This window comes from Belonocnema kinseyi, chromosome 7 (assembly GCF_010883055.1).
Source record: "Belonocnema kinseyi isolate 2016_QV_RU_SX_M_011 chromosome 7, B_treatae_v1, whole genome shotgun sequence".
Classification (NCBI taxonomy): domain Eukaryota; kingdom Metazoa; phylum Arthropoda; class Insecta; order Hymenoptera; family Cynipidae; genus Belonocnema; species Belonocnema kinseyi.
In genome coordinates this window covers 23,197,128-23,210,051 of record NC_046663.1, presented here as the reverse complement: position 1 = coordinate 23,210,051, position 12,924 = coordinate 23,197,128, and the positions used below count along the sequence as shown (strand labels likewise).

Here is a 12,924-nt window from a genome sequence, read left to right as displayed (position 1 = left end):
CACCTCTTAATTCCTTAATTTTCCCTTTGCACTTTTTCCAGGGTTAGCACTGGCAGCGTATTCTACTATAGTAATTCATACTTTTTCTCCTGGCGTGATTAAAATATGTGAGGAAATATGTATTGTGAATAATGAACAAACAATAATATCAAGTAAATAATATTAAATTGTTAATCTAGGAAAACGCTTACCAGTGAAATAAATTCATAAGTTTCCGAATTATAACAAAATCCAAACTGAAAAATTTCTAAATTATGAAATTCCCAAATTTAAATAAACAAAATTTTTTTATAAATATTAAATATTCATCAAGATCAAAAGGCACTTGGGATAGATGAGATTCCAAATGAAGATGGAAACATAGAAAGAAGGAACTAGAGGAATGGGCATGGATAATGTGTAATCGAGTATGGAGAGGAGAGGGGTGAGCAGAGTTATGGAAAGAAGCAGTAGTTATACCAATAGTGAAGAAAGGGAAATGGGAAGAGATTAAAGATGATAGAGGTGTGACGCTGATGCCAACACTGTATAAGGTATATGTAACTGTTTTTTCGGATAGATTGAAGATAGAAATTGAGGATAAAAAGATAGAGCCACCGAATGAGACAGGGTTTAGGAAAGGAATGGGGGTGATGGACAACATATTTGTTCTGAACTATCTAGTAAATAAGAGGATTAAAAGGGAAAAGGGAGCAATAAAAGCAATGGTCGTGGACTTAATGGCGGAGTTTGACTCATTAGACCGAATCGAAATGGAAAAAGTTATTGTAAAAAAGGGGATAAGAGAGAGATTTATAAAGAGAGTATCATAGTATATAGACTTGAAAAAAGAAATGAGGAGAAAATTTTGGGGAGGAGTTAAGATAGGGAAGGAAAGGATATATACACTGGCATACGCAGACGACGTAGGGTAGATGGCAGAGAATAAAGAAGAGATGGCAGGCTTAATTAGAGGATTAAAGAAATACTTAGATGGGAAAAAGCTCAATTTAAATGTAAAATAGACAAAGATAATAAGGTTTAGAAAAGGAGGGGAAAAAAAGAAATAATAGACAGGGGGATGCGACGGGAGTTGTCAAGAAAGTGTTTGATGGTGCTGAAAGAAAGGAAAGGGAAGGCGATCAAATTAACGAGATGGGAAGAAGAAAGGAGGTAGTTCTTCAATGCTAGAGAAATAGAAGACGGGATTGGAGTAATCAATAAAGAATTGAAAAAAACGATAGGGAAAGACAATTAATAGAAATATGGGGGATGATTGAGGAATCAAAATACAGTAAATGGTACAAGATGATAAAAAAGGAAGGAGCACCAAAGTATTTAGAAAAGGGATGGTGAGAGAGAAGGTGCACCAGAGTAGCAAGATTTAGATTGGGAAACGAGGTAAAGGAGGGAACGTATTGGGAAAGAGAAAAGAACAGGAAGTATAGAATATGTGCAGTGGAGGAGAAAACATGGGAGTATGTGCGTGAAGGACGTAGAATCGGAATGGAAGATAAAGAAAGCTGGCAAGAGAATGTTGTTAAGATTCTAAGAAGGGATGGATTATGAGAAGAATGGATGAAGAAGTTGGAGGGTGCTAGAGGAGCGAATGCGAGAGAATGAAAGAATGCATGTAAAAAAAGACAAATGGAGGTAAAAAAGTTAATTAAAAAGGCACCGGAAGTCGCTTAGATTAGAAGTGTAAAGATTGTTAGTAATGGTAATGCAAAAGTTAAGTAGACTAAGATGCGTTTGCGTTCTCATGCTCTCTCTCTCTCTCTCGCTTTTGAATACAAATTTCTCATAATTATTGTCATTTTAAATTCAAACAGTAACTTCAGAAACTTTAAACATAAAAAATAATTTATTATTGTACTTTTAATCAATAATTATAATTTATAAAAAAATTAATTGTTCAAATTCGGGAGTTTTATTATTTTGGGTTTTTATGATTCGTGTATTTTGCAATGGGAATTTTATTCGGAAATTTTATTCTTCTGGATTTTTTTTAATTTGGGAATTTCAGTTTCAGGAATTTTATTTGGGATTTGTTAATCGTCCCAAATCTATGTGAAATGTTTGCAATATCTTTCAAATATTTCAGATCTTTAAAATTAGTTTCAATTTTTAAAATCTTCTAGAATATTTTTATTTTTTTTATTTTTTGAAATCCGAAATTTAAAAAAAAAATCTTTGTGAAATCCCTAAAATCTTTGCCAAATTCATTGAAAACTTTTTAAATCTGTGTGAAATCTTTAGAATATTTCTGAAATATTTCAAATCTTTGAAATATTTTGGAATCTGAAATCTTTATGAATGTTTTTAGGACATTGAGAAATCTACTGAAATAATATTTTTAAATCTTATGAAATCTGGTTAAAATCTATACGTAATTATTTTAAACTACCAACCCCTGCTCATCTCAAGTCAGATTCGCCACTCGAGTGATGGGGGAAGAGAAAAAGAGAGAGGACTACTATTTGGCTAGGCACCCCGTCGATTCTGACCATAGGACGGGAGTCAACTGCAGCCGATCTTATCTTGAACCACACTTACCCCACGCTTATCCCATGTAGAGCAATGTTGAGCCATCGTTGTCTCACTGAACCTTGTCCACGTGGGCAATTATAATCGACTTTTCTCTGAATTAGATTTACAATCAAGTTCTTGCATTTTTACTGCAAATTTTTGGAGAAATAACAACATCATTTAAAATTGCAAACCATAGGCAGCTTTTTATTATCTTATACAGTTAAAGTTCGCAGCAAAGCTATTAATGTAAATACAATTACAGCCATACTGTATCATTATTTATTTCCAACCTTGGTGTCCACCTTGGTATCCACCTTGGTATCCACCTTGGTATCCACCTTGGTATTCACCGTGGTATCCACCGTGGTATCCACCTTGGTGATTAACTTGGTGCTCAACTTGGTGTCCACCTTGGTGCTCATCTTGGTGTCCACCTTGGTTCTCACCTTGGTGCCCTGCTCTTCGAGTTCTTCTTGCTACAGCCCGTCTATGATAACGAACGAGAGTATTGATGCATGTTGTTACTAGAGTACGAACGACTCTTAAATCTGCTGTTATTGTTTGTATACCGTCCGTAGTACACTGTTGTGCAGTCTGTAAACAAGAAATATTAATTCACGATAGTTGTGCTAAAAATGTATAAATTTACCACATTACTGATCTCTTAAGATTGTACTGCAGCGAGAGCCAAGTGATCGGAATTTTGATGAAAATTAATATATATATATATATGTAGTTTATAGTGCCTTACGCCACCTTATCAAATTCTAAAAAAGTCATGTCGCTTGGTATCGAGTAATGCGTTTTCAAAGTTGAATTGAATTAAATGGGCTCTTATGGCAGAACGTGGATTTTCACTCCCCAGTGGGCACAAAATTTGGCGACGCCTTTACGACATCGTTACGACATCTTTACGACATCTTTATGACATCCTATGTCCATGTCATTTCAATGTCTTTGCGATATCGTAAATATATCGTCAGATCATACGACTTATTTACGATATCATGAAGACACCTTAACTACATGGACATAGGATGTCGTAAAGTTGTCGTGAACATGTCGTAACATTGTCGTAAAGACGTCGCCAAACTTTGTGCCCACTGGGTCCTTTCCCTCTGAAGTTGACTAATACAGGAAATTAGGCACTTGTACTCGAGAATCTTAGCAACGCTCATGGCTCGCTTGCTCGCTGCTGTATCGATACAAGCAACGAGTCTGAGTGAGAGTGAAGCAGTAAGCATAAGAGCAATAGAGACACCGAAAGCGACGTTACCAAGATTTGTGCGTATATTTGTCAACACTTTTAAGAACAATATTAAACAATTTTATTCATTTATATAATCCGCAAATAGGCTTCATGAATATAAAACGCAATATCTTTATAAAATGATTTTAAAAAACTCGCTTAAAATAAGAATTAAAAGCTGTTTGATTTTAACCGCGTGCAGTTGGCAGCGGATTTGAAATGCAATGCTAAAGGATAGGGCACACTTGTACTACAATGAAAACACTAAATCTCGCTTCAATACAACCTTAAAGATTGGTTTTACGCTTGGCATTCACGAAAAGTTGAGAATTTCTAACTCACACATTAAAATACCCAAGAAACTTTTTTTTCATTAAATAAAATACTTAAGAAAATGGTCAACAATTAAAAACCTTTTCACGATATTATAGACTTTCCTTACTCAATAAGATTGCATTTTATAGTACCAAAAAAAACGTACCGTTGGCTTTTATTTATATCATTTGGAATTGCAATATTATCAAAAGGCTTCGCCAAGGACCGATACTTTTTTCTTCATATTTTATGTGCAACTTATTACGTAACTTTTATACGAAGAAAAAAACTTGAATGTTTTATGAAATTTAATTTTAGCTTAAATCCTTAAAATGCAGTTTAAACATTTATTAATCGTGAGTATTTGAAGTAAACGTCTTACTAATTGCTATCTTAGGCGCAGTAATCATGATGCCAATTTCCTTGATTTTGATTCAATTCGAATACATTAGATTTCTCTTTGATTTTATCAAATGATAAAAATAAGTGGGTTTTATCATTAAATGTTACTTTTAACATATTTTTTTAACGATAGATTTAAATTATAACCAAGTTTCATGATTACCAGAAACGTTCTTTTAGAGAATGTAATAATCTGGTGCTATCGATATAAGCCGGTTATATTATTATTTTTCCGTCTCATATTTTACATTAAATTATTAACAATAAATACCTGGATTGAAAAATAACACATATTGTCGTTAAAATAAATTCCAACTAATATTTTCATGTACCTGCATATTGTCATATCTTTCGGCTTTTTTTAAACACTTTTCGCATTCCTTGATTACATGAGTAGTATCGAAATTCTCGTAATCTATTAAACAAGTGTTCAAGTTATCTCTGTTTACTCCTTCATTAAGCGCAGCATTTACTAGATCCTAGTGACAAAGAATAAAAAGGGAACAGAAATTGTTTAATTTTGCTAATAAATTGAATTTCAAGGGATTAAAAATTATTATTAACAACTCACAAGACAAGGTTGGCCTACTCCAGAACGAATGCTCTTTACTTCTTCTTTAAATGTTTTAAATGCAGCGCTTATCATCGGATTATGGAACACTGCGGAGACTGTCTGAAAAAAGTAAAATTGTAGTATTATTAGACCGCAGTGATTTTTTTATTTGATTGCAATTTTTTTATTATATTTATTTTGAGTAAATATTTATGTATGATTGATTTTAGAAAAATGTAAGAGAAACATCACTTTGTAGTTACAAAATCAAAAATATAATCTCGTCGACTTCCTTCTTCAGCTTATGCAAGTGTGTCTGGGAATGTAATATAGATAAAAGTGGTGGTAAGAGTGAACGACAGATTCGAGACTTGGTGTCCTGGGTAAAGACGAATTCAAGACAATTTCAATACGGAAAAATCTGGGAATGGAGGGGGGGGGGATTACCAGTTACAGTAGAACCAATATTGTCCGTATGGGCTGGACTTCTATCGGTTTAAAAATAGAACTACGGTAGTTCAATTATTCGAGGTCCGGCTTGATTCAGCTAGCGAATGTATGGCGTGCGGCTATCCAGACAACATTACTTCTGCCGATGCGGCAGCACAGTAATCCAACAGAGAGCGCGTGCTGTTCGATGCTGGTATGCCAGAAGTTCAGACGACGCAAAGTTCGATGCGTGAAAGTATATTGTCAAGCTTCCGAACTTCTCATAAGCTGGACAAACATTCAATCTCACTAACCTACATTTTAAAATGAAATTATCATAACCTCCTCTCGACGACTCTATTGCATACTATCATTCCCACATTATTATTTACTAACCCCAAACAGCTACTTCGTTCACATGTGAAAAAGGAAACGTTCAAAAGTCAATTAATAACAAAAATTAGCAGAAATTAATTAGAAATAATTTCCTCTTAAAATTGGAAGGAAGTTTTTTTCGAAAAACTTGTTTTTAACAAAGTGGTATTACATTTGAAGGATTAAATCTCTTTCACTTTAAAATAAAAGTTATTCCATTTCCAACGAGAATTTTTAAAAGCTGTATTCATAATATAAAATTGGATACGTCGAACAGCCAAAAATATTATTATGTGGATATAAAAATTAACTAGAGTCCTGAAGACTTGTCTGGGGTGATTATATTGATAAATTACAGTATTGAAAAGTTGTCTTGGGTGATTCTTTTCAATTAAAAACTTTTTTTGGCCTTTATCGTGCAAAGAAGTTGAGAAGTTGTCTGAGGTGATTATTTTTCATTTTAATTTTTTTGCGGTTTCCGTGGAAGATAGCTGAGACTGAATTCAATATAAAATTTTCAACGAAAGAAATTGACTCATAAGTAAAGAAGGGTAATTTTTAACAAAAAATGAAATAGTTAAATTTTGAAACAAATAAACTAATTTACAAACAAAAAGACGCATATTCTTTGAAAAAGGACGAATTTTCAACGAAGTGCATGATTTTGCAACCACATAGTTGAATTTTTAACTTAAAAAGATAAAGTTTCAGCGAAAATTAAAGAAATTTAAGAAGCCAAAAAAACGAATTTTTAACGAAATAAATAAATGTTCAACGAAAACTGGTAACATTATCACTTTGAAAAATAAAATTTCAAAATCACAAGAATTTTTTCAGCAAAATAGTTTAAATTCCAACAAAATACATTAACTTTCAACCACATAGTTGAGTTTTTTACTATAAAGAATAATTTTCAACGGAAAATGCAATGCTTATTCTTTATCTGAAAAATCATTTTTAACCAATAGAAAAGAAGTTTTACAAAAAAGATGAACTTCCAAGCAAAGAAATGAATTTCTAACAACATAGATGAATTTTTAAACAAGGAGCATAATTTTCTACTAAAAAGATGAGTTTCATACCGAGATAGGTCACCTTTCAAACAAACAAAAGAATTTAACAAATTTTCAACCAAGTTGTTAAATTTTTTAATAAAAAAAATTCAACCAAAAATGATACAGTAAAATTTTTAGTTCGAAAAATTAATTTTTAACAAAATAGTTTAATTTTCAACAAAGAATCATTCAACCAAAACAGATGCATTTACAAAGAAGGAGAATTGTTCAATATTAAAAAACATTAACTTTAAACTGAAAACGATCCACTTTTGAACCAAACAGACAAAATTTCAACAAAATAGTTTAATCTTCAACGAAACAATAAATTAATTTTCAACAATAAAAGATAATATTTCAATTACAAATGATTCAGTTAAATTTTCAGCTTAAAAATGTTTTTTTAACGAAAAATTTTTAAAGAAAAAGAACAATTTTCTACTAAAAAAGATGAGTTTGCAATTCAAAAAGATATATTTTAAACAACAACAAATTTCAACAAAATTTTCAAATAAACTAAAGAGAATAAGTATTTAACGAAAAATGCGATAGTTACATTTTCAGATAACAAATTTAATTTTCGATTTAATTTTAGTTTTCAACCAGATAGTTCATTTTTTTCAACTAAAAAAGATACTTTTCCCACCAGAATTGGTAGACTTTAATTTTCTTTTTAAAAAAATTTTTACAAAAAAAGCATTTGAAAAAAATAGTTAAATGTTTGACGCAAACACTTTTTAACTAAAAAATTGTAGTTTATACTTAAATTTTCGAAAAATAATAATAACTTTCTACTAAAGAAAATGAATTTTTAACGCAAAACGAAAAATTATCAAGCAAACGCGAAAGCAATTTTCCATAAAAATGTTCAGTTTTATACTTTAGAAACAAACTTTATTCTTAAAAAATAAATTTGCAACAAATAATATAAATGAACATGGCGATTCTCTTTCCGTAAAGAATTTTTAGATAAGTGGATCAAAAATCTTTATTCTATCGACAAAAACCTATTTCGCGTAACATTAGAAGTCAGCGTATTTTAATGTTTATTTAAAAACAAATTTTCTCGCTGTTCCCCTCAAATGCAAACTGAAGTAATAATAAAAACAAATAAGAAAGTCAGACTATTTTGAAAATTCATATAGTTGGATTAGAACTTGAACTGTTTGTAAAAAAATTCAACTTTTTTGTTAAAATACTTTCCTTTGACATAACAATTTAAAAAATTTGTTAATATTTTTTTTTTTAATTAATAATCCTGTTTGGTTGAAAATTGATTTTTTGAACCTAAAATTTAACTTCTCTATTTTCTGTTAAAAATAGATAATTTATAGTTGAAAATTTAACTATGGGGTTGAAAATTAATCTTAATTGGTAGAAAATTATTCTTCTCGTTTAAAAATTCATCTATTTTTGTTAAACATTAATTTATTTGTTTGTTAATTCATATATTTGGTTGAAAATTCATTTTGTTCAATTTTTTTTGTTAAAGACGTAACTATTTAGTTGTAAATTAAAATTTTTTTAATTAATTTTATCAACTGAATATTTAACTGTTCTATTTTTGTTAAACTTGGTCTTTTTAAGTTTAAAATTAACTTCTTTCGTTAAAAATTCAACTATTATCTTGAAAATTGAATTATTTACCCGAAAACTTAAATATTACATTTTTAGTTGAATATTTATTTTTTTAGATTAAAATTTATTTTTAAAGTTAAAAGTTTACGAAGCGTATACACTATCGGTACCGGTAAAAAAATTGTCGGCACGGTAAAAAAAATTACCGGTACCGACAATTTTTTTACCTGTTTTTTTGAAAAGCATATTTCTAGCAAGGTAGCGGCGAGCGCGCATATTCATGGAATTCGTGGAATTCATGAAATTAAAAAAATTAATGCAATTCATTGAATTCCTGCATCTTTTTTTTAATTGAATACTGATGTATGTTGATGCGCTGATTACAAACCTGGACAAGAAAACACCTGCAATATAATTTTAATTGTTAAAACTTAAAAAATTACGTTTTTTAATTTCAAAGTTTATATACACTATCTGTACCGGCAAAAAGCGTATTTCAAGTATACGAAAAGGACTTTCACGCATTTTAGAGCAAGATTATATAATTAAGGTGTTATTTTGATAGTTTTTAATGTTTGACGCGTTTTACGAAACGCTCTATGTATAAATCACACTTTATGGTCGATTTTCGACTCAAGAATTACTATTAACATCTCGTGGGAGTGGAAATGCACCCCTGTGACTCATCAAAGAAATAATGTAAGGTCGCACCCCTACCCTTTTTTCAACGCATCGTGGAGGTAGGTAGGTATCCCTGTGACTGGTCAAAGAAATAATTTAAGGTCGCACCTCAACCCCCTTTCCAACGCCACGTGAGTGTGGGACGGTACCCCTGTGACTGGTCACAGAAATCATGTAAGGTCGCACACCTATCCCCTTTCCAACGCCACGTGAATTCAGGAAGATACCCATGTGATTGGTCACATAAATAACTCAAGATCGCACCTTTACCCCTTTTCCAACGCAACGCGGGGCACCCATACCCCTTTTCCAGCTACACGTGGGGCGGGAAGGCACTCTAGTCACTGGTCACAAAAATAATGTAAGGTCACACCCCTACTCGTTTTTCAACGACACGTGGTGGGCGGGAAAGCACCCCTGTGACTGGTAACAGAAATAATGTAAGGTCGCACCCCTACCTCTTTTCCAACGCCACGTGAGGGCAGCAATACACCCCTGTGATTGGTCGCAGAAATAATGTAAGGTCGCACCCCTTATCCTTTTCCAACGCCACATGGGGCGGGAATGCACCCTAGTGAGTAGACAAAGAAATAATCTAAGATCGCACCCCCAACCCTTTCCCAACGACACGTGGGGCGGGAAGGCACCCTAGTCACAGGTCGCAGAAATAACGATAGGTCGCACCCCTACCCTTTTTCAACGGCACTTAAGGGCAGAAAGACACCCTTATGGCTAGTCAAAGAAATAATTTAAGGTCGCACCACTACCCGTTTTTCAACGCCTCGTGGGAATGGGTAGGCAGCCCTGTGACTGGTCGCCGAAATAATGTAAGGTCGCACCACTACCCCTTTTCCAACGCCACGTGGAGCGGGAAGGCACCCTCGTCACTGGTCACAGAAATAATGTAAGGTAGCACTCCTAACCTTTTCCAACGCCACGTAAGGGCGAAAAGGCACCCTTGTGACTGGTCAAAGAAATTATGTAAGGTCGCACCCCTAACCCTTTTCCAACGCCACGTAAGGGTGAAAAGACACCTTCATTATTGGTCAAACAAATAATTTAAGGTCGCACCCATACCCCTTTTGCAATGCCACGTGGAGGCGGGAAGGCACCCCTGCGACTAGTCAGAGAAATAATGTAAGGTCGCACCTCTACCCCTTTTCCAACGCCACGTGGGGCGGGAAGGCACCCTCGTCACTGGTCACAGAAATAATGTAAGGTAGCACTCCTAACCTTTTCCAACGCCACGTAAGGGCGAAAAGGCACCATTGTGATTGGTCAAAGAAATTATGTAAGGTTGCACCCCTAACCCTTTTCCAACGCCACGTAAGGGTGAAAAGACACCTTCATTACTGGTCAAAGAAATAATTTAAGGTCGCACCCGTACCCCTTTTGCAATGCCACGTGGAGGCGGGAAGGCACCCCTGCGACTAGTCAGAGAAATAATGTAAGGTCGCACCTCTACCCCTTTTCCAACGCCACGTAAGTGCGGAAGGATACTTTAATGACTGGTCGAAGCAGCGGGGTGACACGATTTTCGCTTTTGCATTGGAGGCGCGTGTCAGTTTTGTGAAGAGCGGCGAGTCGTGAAACATTGGCGCCACCGCTGCTATTCCCGGTCTGCCCGTTGTCTGCTATTATTTTGCATGTAAACAACTCGTGACAAAAAGGATTTTGTTGTAAAACCTGATCATGTAGTGTGTGCAGATCACTTTTTAAAAGATCAAATTATTTGGAAAAAGGAAGTTTTAGCTCCTGATGGATCAGTTATGGCAGTAAGTATTAAGATTTGTTTACACCGATGTCCTTTAACCTAAATTAATTGCATGACTCTGAAGGCTTCCTGACTACATCGATTTATAAATTTGTATATACTCCTCCTGTTGCCGAACTTTTAGATTATTGTGATAGTTTGTAAAATTATAGTTTTAGTAATTTTTTGAAATTTTAAAAATATTTTAGGATCCTTACTATCTTTAAGGAAAATGTAAAAGTGACATTAATGACAGCTCTGAATTATCGCTGAGTTTTAACATTTGTGTACAATTACATTCATTTATAAATAAATTCAAGTATTAAAGTAAATTATAATTGTAAAATAATGATTTTCTTACAGTCAGAATGGTACAAAAAGCCAAAATTAAAACCAGGGGTTTTGCCATCTCAATTTCCAAACTGCCCTGCTCATTATTCGAAAGCTGCTAAAAAAAACCGCGTCGTCTAATAAAGCGCGATTTTTCGACAAAGGACTCTGAAATGTCTAATAAAAAAATATTAGGCAAACGTAAATATTCAGATCTTTTAGAAATATCTGAAAATGATGCGAATGACGAAAGTGCTACTAATGGTAACGAAGAATTGAAAAAGCAAAAATTGTCTATAATCGATGGGGAATCGGACATTTTCCCAGTTGGTATAAACACGAACAAGTGCCTGTTTGACTATTTGTTTACAAATGAAAAGAGTGTATCTTTCGGTTTAGGTTGGATACGAAACATTGTTCAAACCGGCGAACTCAAGGTGGTAGTATTTACTCAAATTATTGCTCGAAGGGAAAATGGCAGCACGAAAACTATTTGTGTAAAAAAAGTTGTGATCAATGATGAAATGAATTTGACAGTATTTTTAAGGGATAGAGAAATTTAAAAAAATGAAATTGGATTGACAGATAATCCAATATCATTTGTTGATGAAATTGAAAGGATTTTATCATTAATGCACGATTTGAAAATGTGTACCGGATTTTTATTGGATTGTGAAGCAAAAAACATCCAAACAACCTTCTGTTGTGAAGACGAAGGAAAATTGCGACATGTTAATTGTTGCTTTTATTTACCTGAGAATTCTTTAAAAAAGAAATGTAGTTACTGCACACGAGCGAAATATACTTTGAATCAAAAAATTATTCGTCTTAAACGAAATGATAGTATAATACAAAGCTTTAAGTTAAACTCTCATTTAAAAGACAAAAAGACTGTTGAAATTATGAAACAAAAACTGAAAATAGCACGATCGTCGAAGAAGAGGGCTATAGATAAAGTTAATTTGCTACAAAATTCTCTTAATGACTGTAGAGAAAAAATTGTTGCATTATCTACAGATTCCTTGTCTGAAGAATTGAATTCTCATGGACTGAGCAACAACGAAAAATTGACAATAAAGGAAATACGTTCGGCAGCTAAGAAGAAGAATACATGATAAAAGTTAAGCAAGTATATATTTTAGGGGAATTTTATATAAATCTTATAATTATATGTTTGAGCTGAGCAACAAAAATTATGGGTTGACATCCGAAAAAAGTGAAAAAAATTTAAATCTTTTAATATTTTCTGTTCTCTTTTTTTATTTGAAAATTTTAATTTTAAAAATTCAAAAAAATTTCCATATTTTTTCGAAAATTAGGGCGAATGTTTTCTATGTACAGTTTTTGCTAGTAAATAAATAAAAAAATTAAAAATTGACAAAAAATTTGCTCAATGAAGATTTTTTTTAAATGGTCAAGAAACGTGCTTTTTGGATTGAGTCCTATGCACACATTTTTAAAAAAAGTTGAATATGTCGAACCTGATATTTAGCAAAAACTGTACATAGAAAAAAATTGCCATAATTTTCGAAGCAATAGGGAAATTTTTCAAAATTTTCAAATCAAAAAAGAGAAAATAAGATATTAACAAATTACACAAATTTTTATTTTACTTTTTTCGGATATCAACTCACAATCTTTTTTTGCTCAGCTAAAACGATTCGACTAATTTCATTATTTTCAGTCTCCCCTA

At 32.9% G+C, this 12,924-nt stretch overlaps 1 protein-coding gene across 1 annotated transcript in view; it reads right to left on the bottom strand.

Moving 5' to 3' along the window:
* Positions 1–2,687: 2,687 nt before the first annotated feature.
* The window catches only part of LOC117177035 (single-stranded DNA-binding protein-like), a 14,055-nt gene continuing 3,818 nt past the window's right edge, over positions 2,688–12,924 (bottom strand). The window contains exons 2-4 of the mRNA XM_033367495.1: positions 5,049–5,150; positions 4,810–4,956; positions 2,688–3,105 (exon numbers count right to left, since the gene is read on the bottom strand). Coding sequence (XP_033223386.1) covers positions 2,791–3,105; positions 4,810–4,956; positions 5,049–5,150 — 564 coding nt within the window. The 3' untranslated portion in view covers positions 2,688–2,790. The remainder of the gene's footprint in view (positions 3,106–4,809; positions 4,957–5,048; positions 5,151–12,924) is intronic.